The 25,603-nt window shown below is 39.1% G+C and overlaps 3 protein-coding genes across 5 annotated transcripts; 1 reads left to right on the forward strand and 2 right to left on the reverse strand.

The window, feature by feature from the left end:
- Nucleotides 1-1,753: 1,753 nt before the first annotated feature.
- On the reverse strand, nt 1,754-11,283 carry LOC111218426 (cystathionine beta-synthase-like). 2 transcript variants are annotated; one of them, XM_022740727.1, is made up of 15 exons: nt 11,231-11,283; nt 9,356-9,700; nt 8,751-8,857; nt 7,072-7,206; nt 6,916-6,995; nt 6,632-6,836; nt 5,825-5,916; nt 5,490-5,552; nt 5,243-5,327; nt 5,014-5,119; nt 4,556-4,633; nt 4,328-4,462; nt 3,411-3,519; nt 3,229-3,313; nt 1,754-2,544 (listed from the first exon to the last, which is right to left on the reverse strand). In XM_022740727.1, exons 2-15 carry the CDS (start codon nt 9,691-9,693, stop codon nt 2,426-2,428), a joined length of 1,737 nt encoding a protein of 578 aa, XP_022596448.1. In that variant the 5' UTR covers nt 9,694-9,700; nt 11,231-11,283; the 3' UTR covers nt 1,754-2,425. The 2 variants fall into 2 exon arrangements, with proteins under 2 accessions (XP_022596448.1, XP_022596447.1); XM_022740726.1 differs by having other exon boundaries at nt 5,430-5,552.
- Nucleotides 11,284-12,475: 1,192 nt separating this feature from the next.
- LOC111218366 (splicing factor U2AF 35 kDa subunit) lies at nt 12,476-17,389 on the reverse strand. Its single transcript, XM_022740639.1, has 8 exons — nt 17,314-17,389; nt 15,567-15,654; nt 15,016-15,082; nt 14,191-14,240; nt 13,959-14,057; nt 13,712-13,845; nt 12,894-12,986; nt 12,476-12,791 (listed from the first exon to the last, which is right to left on the reverse strand). Exons 1-8 carry the CDS (start codon nt 17,355-17,357, stop codon nt 12,668-12,670), a joined length of 699 nt encoding a protein of 232 aa, XP_022596360.1. The 5' UTR covers nt 17,358-17,389; the 3' UTR covers nt 12,476-12,667.
- A 2,334-nt stretch (nt 17,390-19,723) lies between these two features.
- Nucleotides 19,724-25,593, forward strand: gabpa (GA binding protein transcription factor alpha subunit). 2 transcript variants are annotated; one of them, XM_022741253.1, is made up of 10 exons: nt 19,724-19,919; nt 22,041-22,140; nt 22,228-22,372; nt 22,549-22,633; nt 22,746-22,970; nt 23,078-23,272; nt 23,380-23,436; nt 23,880-24,005; nt 24,130-24,209; nt 24,825-25,014. In XM_022741253.1, the coding sequence occupies exons 2-10, from the start codon at nt 22,064-22,066 to the stop codon at nt 24,924-24,926; spliced, it is 1,092 nt and encodes a 363-aa protein (XP_022596974.1). In that variant the 5' UTR covers nt 19,724-19,919; nt 22,041-22,063; the 3' UTR covers nt 24,927-25,014. The 2 variants fall into 2 exon arrangements, with proteins under 2 accessions (XP_022596974.1, XP_022596973.1); XM_022741252.1 differs by having other exon boundaries at nt 19,793-19,919; nt 24,130-24,322; nt 24,825-25,593.
- Nucleotides 25,594-25,603: the final 10 nt, after the last annotated feature.

Consider the following 25,603-nt stretch of genomic DNA (forward strand, 5'->3'; position numbering starts at 1 on the left):
CAAAAAGGTCAAACCCCCCATTTTTCCAGTTTATAAAGGGGTTTAAGCAGTTCATGTCCAGTAAATAATCTTAAATGGAGCAGAAGGATACTGCCCAGTGCAAAAAAAAAAAGTTCAGGTCACAAACACAGAAGAACTATGTAAATCAGGGATCAAGTATTAGGATTAACAACTTACAGCTTTTCTGCATCAATGGAACTAAATGAAGCCTGAGAAAGTTAATGCAAACACTTCCTGTTTCCCCAACTCATGTCGATCACTCAGAAATCCTCTGTCTGGTACTACACTGTCTAAAGCATTATTTGCAGTACTGCTGTTTATTGCCACCATGGTGAGAAAAGGAGAACTAACAAAGATAGAGACTAGTTGATCAGAGGTTCATCAAGATAATGACCTAAAATATATAGTGGCTTCAGAGGGTATTCAAACCCCTTCACTTTTGGCACATTTCACTGTGTTGTAGATTTAATTTTTAAGAGGTAAAATTTCCATTTTTACCCATCAATCTACACTGCATCCTGTTTGATCTAATTATCCTTGAAGCTGTAATTGCTGCCTAAAGTGACTTCTACAAATTACAGAATAATTGTAAATTGTGAATGAGATTGTGTTTTTCATTTTCAAAACATTTGGCAGTTTTGTGTCATTAAAATTAAATATACGACACAATAAAGTGTGCAAAAAATGAAGAGGTTTGTTTGCTTTAATTATCCTTGAAGCTGTAATTGCTGCCAAAGGGACTTCTACAAAGTACTGCATAGTTGTAAATTTTAAATGAAAGCTTCGATCTTTAATCTTTTTAATGCATTTTGCGGTTTAATCCATTTAAAGTGAAATAAACAACACCATAAAGTGTGCAAGAAAATAAGGGGTCTGAAAACTTTCTGAAGCCACTGTGCCTCTAGGCTGTCAGAACTAGAAGAAAACGACTAGGAGGACAGGAGGCAGCAAATGATGGAAGAGCAGCGAGGTCTCCAACTTAAACCCCAATGACATTCCCTTTACCAAAAGAACAAACAAAAAAACCCTCCAATTTTTTCTATGCTTTAATTTCAGAGTGCAGTGAAACGAAAACTATGTACATTTCAATGAAACTGGAAAAATAGGTAGATTTTTTATTTAAAAATGCATATGGATCTGCATTTACTGCCAGTTCCATATGCAAGTGTGCTACAGATTCTTGTAACTTGAAACTGTCCTCGTCTTTAGCGTCCTTGGTTTGAGTTTTTCAGCCACAAGATGGAGGCATTCATCCACCTGCCCATACTGAGCTGCGGAAAAGCAACACTAATAGATTTCCAGCAAATCCAGAGATTTTTTCCAGGTAAAGTATTGTAAATATTTAATTGTCTTAATCCTAATCAAAGGTCTATTTCCATTCCTGTCAACCACATCTCACAGTCTTCCTCAGAAAATTGATATTGGTCATTTGTCATGCAGATGGTTCAGTTGGTATCACATTAATCAAGCATGGAACTTTGGTGATGTCACAACACGGTTTGATATATGTGTGGGACATTGTACGACCCCAAATACAAACATGGGATCAAAACCAATCACAGCATTGATTGGGAAGTCATTGATCAGGAGTCAGTGGATGGTGGGAGAGAGATCACATTTAAACGCAGAAGATAAATAGATGGAAGATAAACAGAATGAACAAACAGTTAATTTAAAAAGCATTTTTAATGATTAATATTATTTAAAAAATCATATTAATAAAATTACATGAATCAACACTGGTCAGATAAACTATTAAAGGATAAACCAGACCTGTTTTTATATGTTCCTTAATGCCTGCACATCCAGGAAAAACCTAAACCAAGAGTGTGCTTGCTGTCTGACATCCCTACCCTGTACCTATGGCCCAAGTCCATGTGTTCTCACTGAAGATGTAAACCTTAACAGATTCTAAACATATGTTTTTTTTTCTTTTTAAACAAATTAAATAATTTCCTATATCAGCTCGGCTCTCTAATTTTTAACAAATTCTACTCAAACAGGAGTGACTAGTGCATTTGCTGAGGACTATTTTCAGCTGCAGATTCATACACATTTGGCGCACCAGTGAGTCTTTACAACAACATTGCAACAACAGTTCTCATGTCAATCATAATGGAGGAGCATATTGGCCAGTGCAACACTGGGATGTGTTTTTGTTGTTTTTTTTGGTATTTTCATTGGATTAGCAGACAATGAGAAAAATATAAAATAAAAATACAGACTCTCACCTGCCTTATCCTTTACATTTGATTTAAGAGCATGATATATTGAAACTACATAGCGCCAACTGCTTATGTGGAACTAAAGATGGGAAAACAGATGGGGAAAAGAAAATAACAACTGTAAAACCATGAAAATAAACGATTTAGACCACAGGTGATCATGTGCTGCCTCTTAGTAAGCAGGTGGTATGGATCTCGTCTTAAACAGGAAATGGGCACAGATCCTGACTCTCATGTGTGGTGATGTAACTTAGGAGGTCAATCGCTGTCACAACACCAAACAGGATCTGCCTCTGGGAGGCTGACCCATCAGCCTCATCTGGAGAGAGACAGACGACTGCAGTTATAATAACATTACTGACAGAAGAAAACCAAAACACAAAAGGATAAAGAAAAGAAAGTTCTCATTACCTGACTATATTTTAGTACTGCTGTTGTTATTTCACTATGAAATTCTGAAAAGGGCTATTTGCATGTTTTCTTGCCAGGAGCGGTTGGTGGTGATTGTTGCTTGACAAGAGCTTTAGTCATTGTTGTTTTTATAGGACAAGAGGTTATAATAAACTCTATGAGCAGCACTATGTCTTCAGGGCAGAGCGCCAGGTAAATAAAGTCACAACAGCTTGGGCTCTGGGAAATTGTGATGTGAATTTTTCAATATTTTCTGACACTTTACAGACCAAACAATCAATTATTAGATTAAAAATAACCTGCACATAAATCCATAATTAAATATGTTAACTGCAGTCCTACTGAGGGGATTACTAAGGATAAATAAAACTGTCTTTAAGTCTCATAAATGCACACTATGGCCATATTAAGGACACACCTGTCCTATTTCCAAGCATTGATGAACATCAATGCTTGAAAATAGCAGTTGAGTTTTATTATATTCACACCCTGGATCAGACCCCTAACTTCATGTCTGCTATAAAATATAGGCAAAAATGCCAAAGAAAATAACTAAATGAATAAAATAATGAAATAAGATAAAATATCTTACACTGGGTGTGATCATGCACCACCAGGGCAATGTTGTCTGTTTCGAGGATACGGGACAACTTGCCCAAGCTGTCCGTCAGGTGCACCTGAAAGCACGAATGTAACGAGATTAGTATATAAACAGTTGTATGTATACATGTCTGCCATCCATGTTGTCATGTTCTTGTGCTTCTACTCACTGACCTGTTTGAAAGTCTTGCAGAACACTTGGCTGACAGCGTCTGAGGGTTTTACCTTCCCAGCTGACACAGAGGACAGTATGGTTTGCATGGTCACCACCCCCAGGATCACACTGAGCGCACACACACGCACGCACGCACGCACGCACACACGCACACACACACGCACACGTCCATATTACATCAGAGGACATTACAATGACTTACATTAATTTCCTTGAGATCTACTCTAACCTTAACCATGAGTATGATTTGCCCAACCCTAATGCTTACCCTAACTTTAACCTAAACCTAACCTTAAAACATGCTTGACCTGAAAACGTAATGATTTACATTATGGGGAAGTCCCCATAGTATGACATATTAACATATTAAGGTCCTCACAACAAGAGAAATACCTGGACCACACACAACAAAATGCTTGTGTTTGGATTCGCTATCAGAAGTAGGGGGTGGTTGGAAATGGTCTAGTCTTCTTTATTTTCTGTATTCTCCACATACATAAAGGCAGTTTAGCTGCCAACAGAATATAAAACATAGCATATATTTAACATAATATTTAATCCAATAATAAAAACACAATTTATATTAACTCTAACCCTTTATTTTCTCGTGGTCCAAAGCTTCAGCTCTTCAGTTTCTGTCTAGTGGATATATTGGATCACGAGGTAAAAATAACATCTGTGGAGCTTTAACCTGATGGAAATGTATTGAGGATAAACCAGACTGAATGTTTAAGTACAGCTCAGTGTTCAGCCTTTTTGTTTACATTTTAGAAAATCTGCATCATGGAAAGTCCTCTGCCGCTTGGGCTACTAGCAGTCCAGTCTCTGTTTAGATACTATTCATATCAGTTTATATCCAAAAAATGTCTTTGTATTCATTCACATAATTTACATAAACATCAATGAAGAGATCTACCCCGACTCAGCGACGACTGGGGCCTGGTCGAATGCTTTCTCCTTCAGGATCTCAATGGTTTTCTGGCAGGACACACATGGTAGGACAGTGATGGGGGCAGACAGGTGTAGACTCTGGACAGTCAGGCTCCACCACCTTAAAGAGACAAATATGTTATTCAACACTCATCTGTGTGTTGGATTAGCTCTCCTTTTATAGAAGTGGTTGATTTTTATTCATTTATTTTACCAGGGTTTGAGGTCCATCGGAGCCTCCAGGCTGAGGAACCCCTTCTCATACATCCACTCATCACGCAGGAATTTGGACCTGGAGGCAAAACGACGAGCAGGGAGTTTGAACGGATAACAACACAGAGCAGAAGTCTGAAACAAATCAGGCATGATAAAGTCAGCTTGCACCTTAAATTGGTCAGATTCAAGATTTTCTTTAAGTTTGTGGATTTAGTTGTAATTCCATCTTCTTCTCACATCAAGACAAAGTGGTGTGTAGTTTTGAGCTGAGTAAGAGGTTTAAAGACTGTGGGATGTCGTGTTTGCCAATGGGTTTAAGATGGTGACAGGAAACTATAGATCCCTGATGTGATTTTAGGTGATATTTTTTGCTTGTCATCCTTCAACTCTCTCTGCCCCCATTTACTGTCACTTCTACACTGTTCTGTCTAATAAGGAACCCCCCCCCCCCTTTACATGTAGTTGCGGATGGAGTCGGCCAGAATGACCACACAGCGCTGTCCCTCCTCAAGCTGCTGAGCAATCTTCACTGCTGCTGCCATGGCTGAACCAGAGCTGCCGCCTGCAGCAAAACATACAAAATATCAAACATATAATTAAGAGGGTGTTACAAACCTCCACGACTGCGCAGTACAATACCAACAAATCCTTATCTAGTTAACTTAGCTGGTCAGGATGAACCTACCACACAGAAGACCCTCCTCTCTGATCAGCTTGTGTGACATGGTGAACGTCTCCATATCGCTTGATTTATACCACATGTCAACAACCTGCATAGATTTGTAAGGGAGGTAGACACGTGATTATCACTCTGTATGCAATCCGTGCTAAATCTTACATGTACAAATGCACATGTGCAGAAATACACTCACACATCTGTCCAAAACTGTGGGGATGAAGTCATATCCAATGCCCTCCACTTCATACATAACCTTTGTTTCATTCTTCTCCTTTGATTCAACCAGAATGGAGCCTTCAGGGTCCACACCGACTATCTGAAAACAGACAAGGCGGCATGCATGAATGAATGAATGAATGAATGAATGAATGAGCAGAAAATATGTCCATGTCTCTTCTGATATATTGGGTTGACAGGAGAAAACTGAATTGAATTGAATTAAAAACCCTTTACCTCATGTCAAATACACTGATAGCCCTAAGACATAAGTAACCTCATCTGTACAACATCGCTCGCTCTCCACACAAACATGTAGTTAAATAAAGATCCATTCAAACAGGTTCTTAAAGACAATAAGGTGCATCTTGCCTTGACGTTGGGACACCTCTCCTTCAACTTCCGAGCAACACCTGTGAGTGTACCACCTGTGCCAGCTCCAGCCACCAACATGTCCAATTTACCTGAAAGGTGAAAGGATTTTCTTGTCAAAGCTAAAAAAAAGATCCACTGTTGAGTAACAACAAACAGTTATTGAGGAGTACCTCAAGGTTACACACAGTGTGTTTTGGTGCGAAACATTGAATATACATATATATATATATATATATATATACAGTATATATATACACAATTTGTTGGCCATTTGAATGAAGCAATGAATCTGAGGGGAAAAAGTTAACTTACAAATGGAGATTTTTATCAGGTCTGCTATTTGTTGCCTTTTTTTTTATTTGCTTCAGTGATTAGATAAGTTATCTTTGCAGTAATGCTACTACTGAAAATATCATCGCATTTAAGCAGCAGAACTGAAAACTCTTTTCTCAGAAAGAAACTTGGCCCACCAGAAAAACATATCATGATTCTGTAGATGAAACGATATTTGGACATTTGCTGAAAGTAAAAAAGGTCTGATGATGTTGGACTCATCCTGAACACAGCCATTCAGTTCCCAGTACTTTCTCTGTATCACCTTTAAGTTTGTTCGCAACTTCTTCACCCATTTTCTAAGCAAAAAAGCATTTAGATTAACAAGGCTACTGTGAGATCACAATTCCACAGTCACCCCGTCAGTCGCACATGTATGGATGCTGCTGCTGGGTGATGACCACAACTGTTTATTAAAGCCAAAAGACTGTCAGTCCTTCAAAACGAAAAATGAAAAAGAAGAGCACAAACCATCGCACTGCTCCAGTATCTCCTCAGCTGTGGTGTCATAGTGAGCCAAGGGGTTGCTGGGATTGCGGTACTGGTCGAGGACGTGGGAGTTGGGGATCTCATTCTTTAGACGCCACGCGGCACCTACGTGAGATTCTGGTGAATCGAAAGCTGCAGATGTAGGTGTGCGCACAATTTCTGCCCCGAGAGCTCGCAACACATCCACCTAGAACACACAATTCGATTAGCTAAGCGCTCAATAATGGATTATTTAAAAAGTCGTGTTCATTTAAAGAGCCGCTTGCCTTTTCCATGCTCATCTTCTCAGGCATGGTGATAATGCAGTGATAGCCTTTCACCGCAGCTGTGAGGGCGAGGCCAATACCTGCGGACAGGCCACATTCTTTCATTATGCAGGTAAGACCATGCTCAGCAAAGATGAAGAGATGAAGTCGTTGTACCTGTGTTTCCAGAGGTGGGCTCGATGATTGTGTCTCCTGGTTTGAGGATCCCGGCTCTCTCGGCATCCTCCAACATCCGCAGGGCGATCCTGTCTTTCACGCTGCCTCCTGCATTGAAGAACTCACACTTGGCCACTAAACACCGGCACACATATAAAAGAACTGAGTCATTGAATGTGTTTAAAATTGATTTAGAGTCTAAAATCTGTTAATGTTCTTTATCCTGAACCACTGAATTCCATTTAACAGCTTCAGTTTCCTGGTGTTGTTCGTGCTGATTCACTTACTGAAAGACTTCCCTAGAACAAATGATAAATCAGAATGTCTGCTGTGAAAAACATCCTGTCCACCCTTGACTGCACTTTGCCCACCAGTGAAAACTGACCAGTGTCAAGCAGATTATGGAAGATGACCAAGCTGAACTAATTTTGGACATTATATTTGGGGAAGGCACTGGGTCGTCCAAAAGTCCAGAACTTCTCATTAACACACACCCTCTGCTTTTCACAGACACACACACAGTCACAGTTCTCAAAGTGCACTAACACCTGCTAATTAATACAAATTTGGGACGGCTACAAGTAACTGTGGAGTGAACTAGAGAGTAATCCCCGTCATGTGAAAGCCAGACAAGTATTGAGTGTAAGATCCTTTGTCTCATTAAGCCATGGGAACAAACTACAATTTCACTTTTATCAGTTTAAGAGAGTATAAAAGGGATTTTATTAGGAGGCTTAAAATGATGCCTCTGATTCCTCTGTTTCATCCTCACTGAACCCAAAAACCTCACTGAGCTGCCAGTTCGAGATGGTGCAGCTGAGGTTCCATGAAGTAGCAAAACCCCTTAATGTTTTCAAGTTTAATTTTAATTGCAGCTGTGCTTTCCTCTGTTGGTCAAAAGAACAACTCGCTCATTTTCACTTTTCCATCAGTCTCCTCAGACAAATCCCCAACGGTCTCACAGTGGGCAACATAAGGCCACGAGCGACATGATACCTTAATGTTCCCTTCTTAACAGGTAAGCAGGAAGCCAACAGGGAGGCAGCGGCATTAACAGCCCCTGATAAAAACAATGAGAGCTGTTCTACTTCCTTGTTTGACTACATGATTTATTCCCTGAAAGAAGGCTGACTTGTACCCAAAGACAACAGGCTATACTGAATAAGACTTCACGCTCTAATCTTCTCTTGCTGAACTAGTTGCATTCAGCCAGCACTTGTTTTTTTCCAGCCCCACTGATCACAGGGAACTTGTCAGCTAACTTTCTCTTTCAGGAACAATAATGTTGTTGTTACAGGCCAGAGGTGTCTGTAATTTCTGAAAGAGAAAAACAAAGTTTTACTCGTGTGTCCTGTTCCTCCTCATCATAACATGTATCTCTCTCACAGCATTACTAGTATTAAACTAAAATCGCATGTACTTTGATATGAGAGAGCTGAAAGCAACAGACAGTTGTTTCTGCGTGCCTGATTATTTTGAATGCTCCAACTTGTCATAACTGTAGTGTGACAAAAAAGCTCTATAGGTCTTACACAAAGAATGTACATAATTGTATGTTGTGCAAAAAAGTGGAGGTTTAATCATTTCTTAAGCATTGTATTTTGTTCTCATTGATATGCAAGCTCATATGGATGTGTGTGTCACATCTTAGCTCTGCAGATATGAACGTTTTTACTCACAAATGTCGCACTTGAGTCCAAACTCCTTTGGGATTTTGTTCAAACGAACCAGCGGTGTGTGTCCAATTTTCCCGAGGATGTTGGGGAGGATGCTGGGAGTCCCGGTGCTGTGATGGACAGAAGAGAAAATACTCCATCAGCTGTCTGTACATACAATACATGGTCACCTTTCCCTAATGACAGTTTGGTGGAAATATGCTCATGCCTAATCTAAACCTGTTACGCGTTGACAACTAATCTTTCCCACAGTGACCATGTTGACACAGGTAACTTGGCAAACACAGGTGAAACAAATTTATATTGGAAAATGACCAGAGAAGTTTTTCATCTCTATTAAAGCTATGGGGCAATGTTTATATGTGTGGGTCCCCATGCTGTTTGTTCTCGTGCACACACTCCCGGACACATGCAGGTGATGTGATACACAGTCCATCCAATGGCTCTTCAGTGTGGGTGTCTTGTAGGAAGCATGAGGAGCCTTTTACTTGTCTGTACCAAGGGGCCTATTGTCTCAGAATCCGTCCATGCTTACACTTTAGTCCTGCTCCCACTTTAGATAATTCAACAAATGGCCACTGATTTTTTTTTATTAGTATGACTCTTACCGTTCTGGGTGACAGTGAGGTGACTCAGAAATTGGCGCACCCAGCCTCCAGGTACACCTGCTAGGCAAATCAGGACGGATCCAGTTCCTCCGATCGGCAGTCACTCCTCTGTTCTCCATCTCACTCTCACTGGTTTTCCCACTTTCATGGTATGATTCATCTGGAACTTTGAGACAGCCCTGTTCTTCATTTGCATATAACCTGTCACCACTGGTGACAGTTGTGGCATCCCCATTCACACCGGAGGACTTTTGACCCCAAGTGGCATCTGGGTCAGCTGCATGTGGGCAAGGCGTGGGAACACCTTCCGAAGATTTACTTCCAGAAACAAAAGGCATGGCTCACCTGCGGGCAGATGGGACAGGTGATCCAGTCACACATGCACATATACAACACCTTCAGACTTAAATGGATAAACTGCACTCTGGTTCTACCTGAATCTGGCTAAATATTTCATTTCTGTTATGCTTTCTTAACAACCCCCATGTTTCCTATATTATTAGCTGTACTTGAGCAAGATTTGTGTCAGGAAGCTAACTAACATTTGCCAAATAGTAACGTTGTTTGAAGAGTTGAGTAATAATGAAGAAATTCTGACATTGAAAGGAGCAAATCTTTGTACTAACACTGTTGGATTTCCGCCACTAGAAGCACAGAGCTTGCCAACCAGTCCTTTTTTTATTACATAACAGATGTGACATTAAATCAACATATCAGTGGCTCTCATACAAACATCCAACACACACATACACATGTCGTAACTGCTTTATGTTTGTCTGTATCTTTGTCCACTATGTCTATTCAATTTATCTTCCACATCATAATTTGTCTTCTACGTCATCTTGTCATCAAAAGAAAATCAGGCACAATAAAAGTTATGCAGTGAATTTTATCAGTTTTGGAGAAAAGTATCACTGGACAGAATTAAAAAGTTGTTTATTGTTCTGAAAAAATAAATCACTATCTGTAAACATGTCAAGAGGCAAGTCTGATGATACTATCTGGTTCAAAAGTGCTGCTAAAAGACATTTAACACCTTGGCTCTTGTTGTTATCCTCAGATTGTGACAGTTGAAAAACAGTGGTCTTAAATATATCAAAGAGTTGCTTCTATCCAAAATTCACCTCTCGTTTACTTTATTTTTTACACCTGTTCATTTTCTACTGTGACATGTCAAAATCTATTCCATGAAAAAGTCCTTTAGGCTGAAAGGATTAATAGATTAACTGATCATCAGAAAATCAACCTGCAACTATTTTGACAATCAACTAACCATTTTTAATAAAGGAAATTGACAAAAATTCACTGGTTGCATTTTCTCAAATGTCAATACTTAAATATTTACTGTTTTTATATGATATATAATGTTTTACACCTTTTGACCAATAATGAAAATTAGTTGCTGACCCACTCCTTTTTCTATATTTCTCTCATACAACACAGGTGGAAAATTTAAATTGCTATAAGAACTGTGGGTCATTATTTCATCCATTAAATAATTTGGCTTTTAAATCAATTTCATTTAACCTTATGTTTCAGACTGGACAAGAGGAAGCAAATACAGATATCTAAACAGCCTATTGATCAGTCTTTAATGATGTGGGTTTAAATTTCAAATGTGACAAAATTTACATAAATCCGGATTTTCTGGTCCCAGGTATTTAAAATAACACTGATTAAATGAAAATGATGCAAAAGTTGCGTCAGTCTTTACGGATATTTGAAGTCCTCTTCAACGTTCTGGTTCAACTTTAAATAAAACTGGCTCCATGTAACTTAAGATCACAGCACTATTATCTTCTGCTTAGTAGTGATGGAGAAAAGATGCTGAATTACTAATAACTAAAAGCGTCACTTAAAGAGTCGTGCACTCACCTGTACTTCAGAGAAGACACCAGCAGCTGCGTGTCACTGAGCCTCCACCAACACACAGCCAGGCCCCGCCCACTTCCCCAGGTTGAACCCACCTGATCACACTCGACGCTGATTGACCGCTATTGTGTCGCAGTTTGTTTTCCCCATTGTGCTTCCCGTTGCGCCCCCTCTCGGTGGTCAGGGTAGGCATAAGGTCGGGTCCAGGTTAAGCTAAGGGGAACACAGTGGAACAGACTTCCACACGACAGCCGTACGGAGTATGAACACTTCTTCCACCACTGCTCATAATGCAACTGGCAATGGCCTTTATCAGACGGTTTTAATTATTATTATAACACATGTATTTGAAGTAGACTTTTACTTTATGGTGCATTATCATGCCGGAAGTAGCTATTAGAAGATGGTAAATTGTGGCCATGAAGTGATGCACATGGTAAGTAACAATACTCAAAACAGACTGTGGCATTCAAACGATGACTGATTGATATTATTCATCTGCTGCCACAGAAGAAATCCAGATTCATCAGACCAGGTTTTTCCAGTCTTCAGCTGTCTGAGCCTGTGCCCTCTGCAGCTTCAGAGAATGTGGTCCTCTGCGGTCGTAGAGCATCCATCTCAAGGTTCAATGTGTTGTGCATTCTGAGATGCTTTTCTGATGATTAATGTCATCATTAACTGAAGCTCCTCCCCAGTTATCTGCATGGTTTTATTCATTGCTCTGCAGCCATGATTGGCTGATTAGATAATTGTATGAAGTAGCAAGTGTACAGATGTTCCTCATGATGTGCACACTGAACATTACAGCCTTTGAATGATTAAATTATTTTTCCAGTCTTGTCTAAGTCTTGTTTCTTTTGATTTAAGGATTGGAAGTTTGAACCCTGTGAGTAGTGTTATGTGTTCTGAGACATATTTAGTGCTTTTCAAACAATGATGAGATCAACAGAAATTAACCTCTTTGCTTCTTACCGTTTTAAGTGATGATGGAGTTTAAGTCCTGGTACAATTTTGTTATCTGTATTTGATGAAGCTATCTGAATGTTCGTTAAAACAGAGACCTCTGTGCAGTGAAATGAGTTGAATAACAAACTGCATGTTAAGTTTAATAATCTCCAGTGTGTACATTTAGTTCTTACTGTATTCAGTCTGACTTAAACAGGAGCAGGCAGCTCAAGCATCAGAAAGCACTGCCATAAGTCTGTGATTTATGCTATGTAATAGTAAAAAAGACTCATAAATCAGTCACATTAAGTAAAAATTTTCAATTTAATGAGGTGAAAGTCATTTTCAGAAATCAAGAAAAAAAAGTTCATCAATGCTGTCACAGCTTCAAAAGCGGGTACCTTTCAGTTAGTCCTAGAATAGATATGGTAGGGTACAAACTTAAAAAAAAAAGACTGGGGATGGATACGGGGACAAGTAGTCATGGCTTGTGGTTCAGAATCGTCCTGAACGCTCTCTGTCTCTGGAGCGGCGTCTCTCGTGGTCACGGCCACCACCTCGACCTCTGTCTCTCGAGCGAGACCGCCTCTCTCTTGATCGAGAACGAGACCTATGACGGCTGTGGAAGTGCAGAGGGATTGATTATGAATGCTATAACACAACAGGACTAAACAGGTAGGTTTGACTAAGTTCCTAAATGTAAAGGTAATTAAGTTTGTACCTCTTCCTCCGACGCCCATAGAGCTCTCTCCTCAGTTCACGTGAGATGGGCTTCAGGTGCATGAAGTTACAGAATCCACCACGAGTGCATTCCCTGTGGAGAGAAGGCAACTTAAAGTAGGACTTCATGACAGAAGATTCACATCTGAGGTGTAACAAACAGAAGTTTCACTCCGCAGCTACAACAGACATACACACATGCACTGACATGGAGACAACTTGAGAACAAAGACATGCTCCATTCTGTAGTCACACTTAAAAGAGATTGAGCCGGGAATCTATAAAGATATGATAATGACAAAGTGTTGGTATGGCACTATATTAGCATATTAGCAACAATTTCAGTAACATTTTAGTAACATTATAATGTTATGATTTTGGAATTAATATAAAAATATTGGCTAATGTTATCACAGTGAAATTATTTCACTAATGGACAACAAGCTTCTGCTCAGCTCAGAATTTGAAGTGAAAACAAAATGTACTTAAAGTGATTTGGACGATTGTTTCGATCTGCTGTTGGTCAGCCCTCGACTGCTATCTAGCTACATCACACAGGGCTGGGGTGCACTTGTTCAGGAGGTTAAGTAACATCCGGTCAAATCTCCCTCTCCCTTCTCTCTCCCCTCATATCCTGTCATTGTTCTACTGTCGCCGTCAAATAAAGGCAAAAATAGTGCAGAAAGTACTGGAACAGAAAATGACGTGTACAGGCAGCTTATGCTACATCGTTATTGACCAACATCATTTATTTAACTTTTCCTAGTTAAGTGAATGTACATACAGTATATAAGCTCTATCCCATCTCGTAGCACTCACCCCATTTCATACTGGCGACAGCAGGCTTCTCTGAAGTCCGTGACAGGAGAGAGCTCAGCATGGATGGGCTGTCCATTAAACCACCGGTTATTTAGGTCTATCACGGCCTTCTCAGCATCCTCTTCATAACGGAACTATAAAAGAGACAAACAATGCAGCTGAAGAGAAACATCACTGGCTCTGGGTCCAAACTAAAAACCATGGTGTTACTGTAATGGTAATGCAGATTTTTTGCTCTGACACTCACCTTCACGTACACATTTCCTACTAGGTGGTCCCCGAGGTTGTCACATACGTTCATTTCCTCCACTTCTCCATATTTTTCTTCCATCTCTGTGAAGACCTCCTGAAATGATGGTAGAGAAAAATGAAATGCAACGTTACGTATTTGAGTGTTGACTTCCTCATAAGAAGTTAAAGTAAATGTACCAGTGACAAAGTGGTGTGGTCATGACAACCTTCACAATGGCATGAATTACCTCAAAAAACTCGTCATAGTGCTCCTGCATCTCCATGTCGCTGATGGCACCTAGTGATTATAGAGAGAACAATAACTATACATGGATAGTAGTTTATATTCCTGAAAACAAGCAAACTTAATGAAAATTTTATATTCTGACCACCACATCATCATCATTATGTCTTGCCAATTTACTGGGCTAAAACATTTCAATAATCTCAGGGTCTTAATGCAGGTCACAGTCCAGTATCATCCTGTTGTACCGATAGTGTAGCATCACCTATTGTGGGCTTTAATATCATCCTGTCTGATATCTCTGTGACTGTCTCATAGTATTCCTGGACACCTTTGCTTTAGAAAAATGTTTTGTTTTTTTAGCATTTAACTTCATGTCAGACCATTTCCCACTGACACAGTACAGTGCTGCTCTGATGACATGCTGACAGCTGTTCTATTAATATTTTCTTACGGTTTCAGGTCCTAAAATACCACTATGCTGACATCGCTAAACCTGTCTGCTTCATTTCCAACGGCAAAATGTGGAGCTCTGCAGTGTGAAATTTTTCCTTTTTTCCCCCTTTTTAAATCTTTTAAAATGAATATGTTCTTGCATAAGGCCCAGTGTCTTAATTGTCAGGATATGACAAGTGACCAATAAGTTTACATTTAATAATGTAATTACTGGTAAATTAAATGTCCGTGCAGTTAGAAATTGTTATGCCAATTTAAAACTCTTCTGCTGTTCCCTTACAGGTAGACAGAGAAAACATTAAAACAAGTTTATGATCAAATGATGAGAAAATTATATTTCTCACAGATCCCTGTCATGGGTTCAAATACTTACAGGTGAGACCATCAGCAGACTGGGCACTGTTTTGAGGGTTCCGGTAAATGTTCAGGAGGGCAATTGTCTGAAACACAAAAATGTAAATTTTCGGATGATTAGTTTTGATTAGGGCTGGGCATCAAACCTTGGAAATTCAAATTACAATAATTAAATGAAAATAACTTGGATTGTAAAGTACACAATTCAGATTTTGAACGCAAGCACAGAACAAGGTACTATAAAAGAGATGTTGAAAATATCCTTTGCTATCTTCTGCTTACTTATTAAAGACTTTCTGTAACAATTCTGTAACTAATTATAATTAAATTCTCTCAAGGAGCAACCTCCTACCCCACTGTGTTTATTAGTGTATAGTGTTAGACCTATTTGAAGGCAAAACAATCTAAAACACAACACTGATATTAATTCTTTATTTGTATACTGTTTGTCCAAGTCATTATAGTATTCATCACCCACAATATGCATGTCAGGCCTTTCCTAAGAAAAAGGTTGAAAAAATATAGAAATTAAATCTTTGGACATTTTGGAACTAAAAGGTATGACCTTACCTGGCTGAATGTTGGCTTGTTGTGTAATCTGGAGCAGCGGTCTCCATGTCGACAGGCACCAATTTTAAAATAAAATGAGCAGTTGACTCTGTGGAAAGAGAAAATGATGAAGATGAGATAAAGTTGGAACTTGAAAACCTGCTAATGTTAGGCCAATTCTTTGGCCAGACAGACGCAACTATCTTCTAACAGTATGAACACAATTTTCCTTAAGAAAAGCTACAACTGAAACAATCGATCAAAGTAAATGTTCCCCTATGGGCTTATCTGCAATGAGTTATGGCCTTAGTACTCCCCGAACCCCAGCAGGCTTACAAACAGCCCCTCTGAAATTTTTCTTATTTTGATATATACACCTAGGTAAATAAGAAACCTAAAATTAAACAAAATCATTTTGTATTTATCACACCCAAAATTCCCCATTAAAAGTAAATGAATACTTTTTTCTTATCATTTTCAAGCTGTACCATTCTGCAAGGAAACAAATAACTAATATTTTGGCAAACTGGGTTTATGCATGTCAATAATGTCAGATCAAAGATTACTCTGATTTGGCAAAACTGACTAAACTGCAGATGTTATTTGGCTTTCAGGAGGTAGTCTAGTCTTACTCCTACTGTAATACACCCTACTGACTGTTACCATGTAAGTGTCCACTTATTGACATATACCCATCAGGATATCTGGTCAGATTTGTCATCTTGTTGACTTATTCTTAGATCATATGGTTCCTGATTTAAATAAAAGGATATTAGCATTAAACAAATGTATTTAGACAAGGTTATTGTAATTGAAAGTACAGTTATTTAAGTTAAAACTATAGGCTGAAAATGGCCTACTCTATAATGGTGATACCTTGAAGTACCCACTGTACAATAAATATGTGAAAAAGTGCCTGCCTGTCCTCAGGTTATCAATAAAATCATGGTTTGGGCATTAATCCATCAACTGATTTCTAGTAACAAGCAAAAATGTGTCCATCACACCAAGTATCGAAAAAACTGCACAGTACCAGATATCTAGTTGTAATTGTGTTTGCTCTTAACCACACTCTTCCTGATTTAACTAAAAAAGAGTTAAGGTTTAGATCTATCTATTGGAACAAAGTATTTGTATGACACTTATTTATGAAGAGGAAACGCGTGCTAGGAGGAACAGACATTGGAATAAATAAGTTTAGAAAGTGGTACGAAGATAACCACGTTGCGTGATGCTTCGTTCAGTTTGTGATATGCCTGGTCTCATTCATTACTTTGCACTTTCTAAAATGATTACAAAAATTCAAAGATTACAAATTAGCGGTTGGGACTAAGACTCGGTTTACGATCATCATAACGCTCTCAGTTTGCTCGGCTGGTGCCTCTCCGTGTGTTTTCCTGTGGAACAAAGACTAGCATCGGTTTTCAGAAAGTAACTAGCTTTAGCTAACCCTAACTGATAGGTAGATAGTAATTACCTATCACTTTTACTCGAGTTTAATCGGTAAAGTGATTCTACTTTAATTCATAAAAAGTAACTCGTTGTAAGCACTGCTCAGCACCCAGATGTTGTAGGAGCTAACGGTGGCGGCGCGGTATTTTACTGACGTTAGCGAGCTAGCATTATTAGCTAAAGCGAGTGTGTCGTTAGCAGCTTTAACTGTAAACACCACATATTGATCTATAAAGTTTTAACGGTCAAAGCGGGCTTTGAAGGAAAAAGGCGAACAAGTGGGTAATAATCAACTAAATCGGCATTAACTACTTACTTATCTTTCTCTGTCCCAAAAATGGACGCCAGGTACTCTGCCATCTTGGCTGGCCTGTGTTCAACCAGCAGCAACAACGACCACACTTGCGCCCAACTCCTTCAGAATAAAAGCGGAACCTCTACAAAAATGTACGGAGAAAATACATTTTTGTAAAAACCCTTCACATATATATTAATATTCAACAGTTTATTAGCCCAATTTTGAAATCTTGTGAAATTCAATAATTAATACACCTGCTGTGAATATTATCTCTGTGAAAGTTATGCATAATATACATTAATGAACATTATATAAAATGTGTAGTACTTGTTGACGTCTCGGTTGGTTTTCAGTCCATATTAATGGTGTTGTAGTGGTTTTCAGTGTGCTTGCATTAAAATACTACTCTTTGCCTCTAAAGTATCCTCCTACTATCATTCAAACTATAGGCTCCCAAAGTAAGACAAATATTGTACAGAGATTAAACTTTGAGAATACATGCCCTCTGTATGTGTTGCATTTGGTTAATACCAGTGATAGTAAAAATAGCTTTTCCTTATGAGAGTGTAGAAATACTCAATTACTCTATTTGCTTATCTAAAGTATATCGTATATCAGTAGGTAGATATATCAATTAGGCAAAGGTACTCATTATGCAGTAGGTCTCTATTTAGAATAATACATATTATGTAACAAAAATATAATATTAAAATAAATTAGATATTACATATATATATCTTACTGCTCTTACTTCATAATTACCGTTTTTATTTTGAAGGCGAACCGGATACATTCGATAATATCGGTCACTTCCGTCTCAACAGTGAATTTCGAAACAAGAGTCTCTTTCATACTGTACATGCAGCTATCATGTATGTATGTGTGATGTATACACGCTCCTCAAGATTACTCACTGTCAGTATACCAACTTTAAATGTCTATTAAAACGTTGGTTAAACCCTGCAGTAAATTAACATAGAGATTTGAACTTGTCCAGTGTAAACTATGTGGGCTACTATTATTCATTGACTGCAAAAGCCTATTTTGCATTTCCTTTAGTCTGTCTGTATTTCCTTATTATGTTAAATTGTAGGTTGTTTGGGGAGCAGTACAGTGCAAGCTGAGTGTGCATTAGCATTTTCCTTTTAAAGGATTATACACTTAATTGGATACAAATGGCGTGTCTTTAACTGCTTACAATATTCTATCTCTTTAGATATCATCTTATTATGATTAAAATTGTGACAAACCCTAGTGACCCCCAGGGAACGATTTTTGACAGACATGAAAATGGGGCATGTAAAAACCAAGTCATACCATTTGTCTAATCATAAAAGCCAAAAACAACTTTGTTTTTTCATGGAGATGCATTTATTTTGTAAACCTGACACATTTGTGCACTTAATCAGAGAAAATTCAATCAAGAGTCAAAAGAGAAATATAACAACAAAACAACATCATCACATGAACAGATACTGGATTGTCCATCAGATAATATTTGATAACAGAACAAATGCAACAGCACAAATCCTCAAATGATTCAGTAAGTTCAGAGAGAATTTTTGGTGATTGACAGGCAGTTTGTTTTGTCATTATTAAGAACATATGTCACTGAACATTTAACAAATTTAACAGTTTGCCAAGCCCATTCCTTACAAGTCTGCAAGAACAAAGTGACTAACCACGATAATCTGCATCCATGCAACCATCACATAGCCTCCCCAACGCATTTAGACACAAAAACCTTGGTACCGATTTAGAACCAATGGACAACTGCCCCAGGGTTCCACACTTAGGCCATGAGAAAGCCCAAGGTTCTCAGTGCCTGTGTGATAGTTACTGAGATGGCAAGGGCCCCAAGCTGGCTCCAGCATCTTTACCTAGTGTTGAGGATTTGTAGAGGGGACCTGTGTCAAAATGCAGTTTTAATGCCTTTAATATATTATGCTTACATGGTGCCTATTTTTAAAGGAAAACTGGCTGGTAAACTTTGTGCAAAATGTATGTGTGTATGTAGGTGGTGGTGGTGGAGGGGACATGTGTGCAGGGAACTCATAGACTGTATGGGGGAAACAGCTCATCATTGCCCCAAGGCCCTCTAGTGGGCTAATCCCGTCCTGTTGTAAATATTTAAAATAGCGTATTCGAAACTGTCTGCCCAGTTATACAGGTCCCACTTATATTTGACTTTAATAGTTTGTAGTAAACCCAAAGAACTTCAAGGACAAAAATCACTTCAGTTCATGAGGTAATGAAGGATAGTGAAAACTGTATGGAGAATGTGGGTAATGAATTTAAATGTGCGACATTTAACTGTGATGTGAAACCATATTGGCTACTTTATTAAAACACCAAGTCAATCTGATGGACACGTATGTGTACAAAGAAAATATAAATCAAATGCACGGTAAATTAAAGACAACTCTGGCAGAAACCTGAAATGTTTTCATCTAGATCTTAGTTTTAGATTTAACTTTAGTCTTGCCGGTTAGTCTCCGCCCTCCTCAGTGTGTGTAGTTCACCAAATAACTTGCATGATACGTCTCGACTGTGAGTCAATTTTGGCTGCTTATCCACCACAGTTGAATATACTCCAACATCTTTGAAGGCCTGAACTTTGAAAGGTATGGATACTTTCGGAGGAAGACGTTTGATCTAAAGAAAGTGTTCTAAATTGTGGTCATGTACGGGTCTTGTTTGTCGTGCTTGGACTCTTCCCGCTGTTTTGTAGCTCTCTAGCTAACTAGCTGTTGTTGATTTTTAGTTAGCTTCGTGGGAAGAGGCCGCCTACCTTCAAGCCAGACAGAAAGCTAAGCTACAGTGACTGCCTTACACGACTGCTTCTGATGCTTTCTCGTTTTCTGGAAATCAGAAATAACCTTACAAAGTTAGTTACACCACTTTAGTGTTAGCCGAGTTGCTAATTGTAAAGGTGCCGCGGCACTGATCATCGTCCAGCCACAAACACACAGTGCGTACACATCCAGAGACGATGAGATCTGCCTTTTAGTTCATACTTCTCTGTTTAGTCGCAGTTTTTGTCTAGCCGAGCGTTGTTTCAGTGTATTGTCGATATCGCAGTCGGTCTGTGTGTAAGTTTTCCTCTAAAACTTGGGTTGTATTTATCGCCGCTGCTCTCGGAAGTCTTACGGCACTGTAAACCTTAGCCAGGATTTCCGGCTCCTTTCCATTTGCCCTATGCTGTTTTGTTTCCGTTTATTCTATTTCCGTTTTAAAAGTTTTCTACGTGCTGAGTTAAAGTGTGCTTTTATAAACATCTATTTAGGTTATGGGGAGCAACGCGGTTTTAGGATATTTTAACAGCTGTTTAGCACGCTGGGACCGACGGTTGTGTATCGGGCTGCCTCGCCCCCGTGGTGCATTCGCTTGCAAAATCGTAGCTAACTTGGTTCACTGTGGACCAGCTTCGGCGCAGCGACACGTGTAGCCTGGTGTATAAATCTTAGTTTTGTGCGTTTTCCCAACATGTGTGTGTGATATGTAGTTATGTTTGCTGACTGTTTTTGGTTATTAGTGGCCTACTGGTTGGCCTTTTGACGCCAAAGCCTCGCCCTCGAGTTGGCTAACGTTAGCAGTCGAAACAGTCAGTGAACTGTCCCACACGGCCAATGAGGAGTCGAGGCTGAGAGGCCTTTATACTATTACTATTACCACTTATACTGAACTGGGCTGTTTCATATTTACAGCATGAGCACTTTACTTACTGCCATAAAGTGAAATGCAGAAGCCTAAATTCTATGTATTCTTTTTATTAAATGTCATGAACATCCATTACTGAAACTTTTTGTTGTCTTTTAGTTGTTTTAGTTACTAGATAAAAACACTCTTTTTTTGATAACAGAAAAATTTTGAAGATTTAGGGTATGACAGAAAGTTTGTAAGAATACTGTATTTTTAATTATAAAAAACTCACACATAATAGATAATTATAATCATGTAATATATAAATATACAAACATATATTTGTGAGGTAGGACATGAAGAACATCCAGTTTTCACAAGTGTAGCCATTATAACAAGAATCACAACATACTTTTAGCCAAAGTCAAATAAATGAACAAAAGGAAAACTACATATAAACAGACAAGACAAAGAAGAGCATCCCCTACTCTCCCCTCAAACCCCCTTTGATTTATCACAGAGGTGAAACATCAGAAAATAATTTATGAAGTTTGTGTTTATTAACTGTTTTTATGTATATAAAGAAGTTTACCTTGTGAGCTAAAAAACTACAAGAAAAAAATAAAATTTAGAAAAGATTAACAAGAATGAATCAGTACTCTAACTGATATGATGAATAAATGTCTATAAAAAAAAAAATGTTTTGAAACTATGAGTGACCCTACCTATGCATTTGTTGAATAGAAACTTAAGTCTTTTTAATTTGAAGATTAATTCAGGGTGTCTTAGAAATACCACTTAACTTTAAAGCTGTACAGTTAGTTGACTGATCAATTAGTCCAATACAATTTTGATTCAATCAATTAATAATTTTTTGTCAATTATCAAGAAAAATGCCAAACAATCTCTGACTCAAGCTTGTCGCATATGGAGAGTTGCTGCTTTCCTTTGAGGATTGTTGTTTTGAAGCCAATGCTTATGGTGCTATTTAACAAAAATATCCAAACATTAACATTGTAATTGTTTCTCTCTTTTATATTTTGGTCTTGATAAGTAATTTCACTGGATTGCAGTTAACCATCTCTTTAATTACCGTCCTACAGCTTGGCTCTCTGCATAAAACAGAATGTCTAAAAGTGAACCAGAAGAGATGATAGAGATCGAGATCGATGAACGGGAGAAACAGGCGTGCCTGGAGGAGGGGTAAGTAAGATGGTAATTTGAAGTGCATACTCATAACACTAACTGCACATTTACAATTCTGTCCCCTCTGTTTTTTTTCCCCTACAGTGTTGAGGAGCAGACGATCACTGCATCCGATTTGATTCAGCAAGACATCGACATCAATGAGCCCATTGGCAATTTGAAGAAGCTTTTGGAGCCCCGTATCCAAATATCACTGGATGCTTATGAGATCTGCTTGCAGGACATTCAGGTAACAACGTGCATAACAGAGCCCATTGAGATCTCTTTGTGATTTTATAGTTTTGTTATTGTTACCTGAAAAAAACAGGGTGTGTACTGCTGGTCTTATAGTCCTTCCTTCAACTGCTAAGTATCCTGAGTTGTCTCTCTCTTGACTTCTGATATCTGTTGTGTTCTTCTTTTTAGCTTCACCCTGACCACAGCCTCTTCGATCAGGGAGTAAAGACAGATGGCACAGTGCAGCTCAGCCTGCAGATTATAGCCAAACCAGGTACTGAGCTAACAGAAACCATGACACAATCCATTCAGAGCTTTTCTCAGTGGAATGATGTCTTGCTGTTCGTGTCCAAATCTTAATCATTTGTGTTTTTACCCTTACCCAGGTGAGGAGAAGCTGAACATCTTGGAAATAGTGAAGCCGGTAGAAACAGTAGAAGTGGTGATTGATCCAGATGCAGCAGGAGAGGAGGGTGCTCTGGTGGAGGAGGGTCAGCTGATTGCTGTGGAGAGGTCTGGCCTCTCTGATGAGACGTCAGAACAGGTTACACGCTGGGCTGCAGCACTTGAAGGCTACCGCAAAGAGCAGGTCCGGCTGGGAATTCCATATGGTGAGGAGCCCAAAAATGAAACATCTTACTATGGTGGAAAACAATCCTTAACATGCTGAAAAATAAATGTGGTTGTTCATACACGAGGATTCTCTCTCTCCCCTCAGACCCCGTGCTGTGGTCGGCTGACCAGGTGATCCACTGGGCTGTGTGGGTGATGAAGGAGTTTAACATTGACGAGATGGAAATAGGCAGCATTCACATCCCAGGTCGAGAGCTCTGCGCTTTCAGCCAAGACGAGTTCCTTCAGAAAGTGCCCAATGGCGAGATACTCTGGAGTCACCTGGAACTCTTACGCAAATGTAAGGAGTTGTAGGTTTTATGACAGTTTGTTTTTTACCAATTTGTACAGAAAGAGTCTAGTTTGAGCTTTATACAAAATTCAACTTATCCCTTGTATATATTTCAGATGTGTTGGCCAGCCAGGACCAGTCTGGAGGGGACGCCACAGTCACTATTGATCAACGTAAGTGTTCTAGTGAAATATCCTTATATATATATCTTCTTGCACATCTACTTACAACACAGTCAAATAAGTATTTATTTCATTAGTCAGACTCAAAACTAACTGACTAACTGATTTTGATCATCGATAAATCATTTATTTTTTTTATCAGTAATTTTTCAAGAAAATATTTCAAACCTTATCTAGTTGCAGTTTCTCAAAAAAATTTTTTGTCACATATGATGCGTAACTGAATATTTTTGGGGTTTTGAATTGTTGATGAGAGCAATTTAAAGAACTCACCTTGGGCTCTTGAAAATTGTGATGAAAATTTTTGATTGTTGTATGACATGTCATACTAAAGAATTGTGAAAACAATTGGCAGTTTAATCAATAATGAAAATAATATTTAGATGCAGCACTTCTCAAAACATCCACTGTAACTTTTCCGTGTCTGTCTCCAGCTGTGCAGATAATCCCAGCTCAGGTGAGCACACCTACCGCCATAAAGGTACTGAAGCAGAGTCGTGGCCCCAGAACTCCACGTATTTCAGGAGGAGAGGAGCGCAGCTCACCTGGCAACCGCACAGGTAGAACACACTGCTGACAAGGACTTTTTATGTCCTTTGTATGTAAGCATGTGTAGCATGTCATTTTTATGACTATTTTAAAACAAATTTGACCGTAAATGCCCTGGTGTTTCTCTGGTGCCAGGTAACAACGGTCAGATCCAACTGTGGCAGTTCCTACTAGAGCTGTTGACAGACAAGGATGCAAGAGACTGCATCTCCTGGGTGGGTGAAGAAGGAGAGTTCAAACTCAACCAGCCTGAACTTGTGGCTCAGAAATGGGGCCAGCGCAAGAACAAGCCTACTATGAATTATGAGAAACTCAGCAGAGCCCTCAGGTTTGCCTCCTGTTTATTTTTTAAAGGGGTATTGTGGCTTAGTATTGCCCTTCAATAATGTTGGTGGACTTGTGAGAGACAAGGTTAATGGCCAAAATCAAAGCAGCAGAGGCCAACATGTCCCGACTTTTACTCCCTATAAGTCAAGCTCCAAAAACAATGAATCCTACATTTTGTCTTTCAACATACCTGCTTGGTAAACACCCACAGCTTTCAAACTCCAGTTGCAAACACAGGCTGGTGAAGCCCCTGAGAATAGAGGACATTGTACAACTGTGACAGGCTGGGTACTACACAAGATCAGGAGTTAACTGATGTTCATGTGTAAAAATTATTGGAATGTTCCTTAAATCTATGTGTGGATGTCAGGATGGCTTGTTGAAATGCGTGTATTAGCTCAGTAGTATTGGAAACATTACCTGACATGTTTAATATTCTCTGGTGGTGATGTTTGACTTTATCTGGGCTTTGCACAGAGTCTCACTTTCATCTTCTCCTGTAGATATTACTACGACGGGGACATGATCAGCAAGGTGCAGGGCAAGCGCTTTGTCTACAAGTTTGTGTGCGACCTGAGGACTCTGATTGGCTACAGCGCTGCTGAGCTGAACAACCTGGTGACTGAGTGTGAGCAGAAGAAACTGGCTCGCATGCAGATGCACGGCATTGGTCAGCCCATCACTACAGTGACCTTGGCCACGACACTAGACAAGGACAGTTGAAGGAGGCCGCATTACAGCGCTCTCCAGCTGCCACAGGCAAAGTTAACTCTCCACCGCTGACTGGAAATCAAATCAACTTTTTTTCTTTTTTTGACACAGCTGTGTTCATCAAGCACAGAAATGCAAGGCTGATGCCCGATCAGTGTGGATTAACAACTTTGTCAATGTCTTTTAGTCCAGTTAGACTGAGGCAGGTAAAACATTTTTTTTCTTAGCTTTTCTTTAACTCTAACCAGGAGAAGTGTGTTGAGGATGAGGTGGGGAATGTTTGAGTGATTACTGAGTGATGCTGTTGTGCATGTGACTGAATGCTTGAACGTGTGACTGAAAACCGAGTTATGAGCTTTGTGTAATGTATTCCTTGTCTGTAGTTTAGGATTGTTTCCATTGTATATACCGGTACTTCATGTTTTTGATAGCCACAAGGGCAAGTGTATTTTCATATTTTCCATTTATAGAGCACCTGTTTTGTATTTTATTTAGTGTTTGTTCCCTAAATTGTTGGACCCTTTTTTGTCCACTAGAGGGAATAAAGTGGCAAGCATTTTTCTTAATGTCT

The sequence above is a fragment of the Seriola dumerili genome, unplaced genomic scaffold, assembly GCF_002260705.1.
Source record: "Seriola dumerili isolate Sdu_G_001 unplaced genomic scaffold, Sdu_1.0 BDQW01000052.1, whole genome shotgun sequence".
NCBI classification, from domain to species: domain Eukaryota; kingdom Metazoa; phylum Chordata; class Actinopteri; order Carangiformes; family Carangidae; genus Seriola; species Seriola dumerili.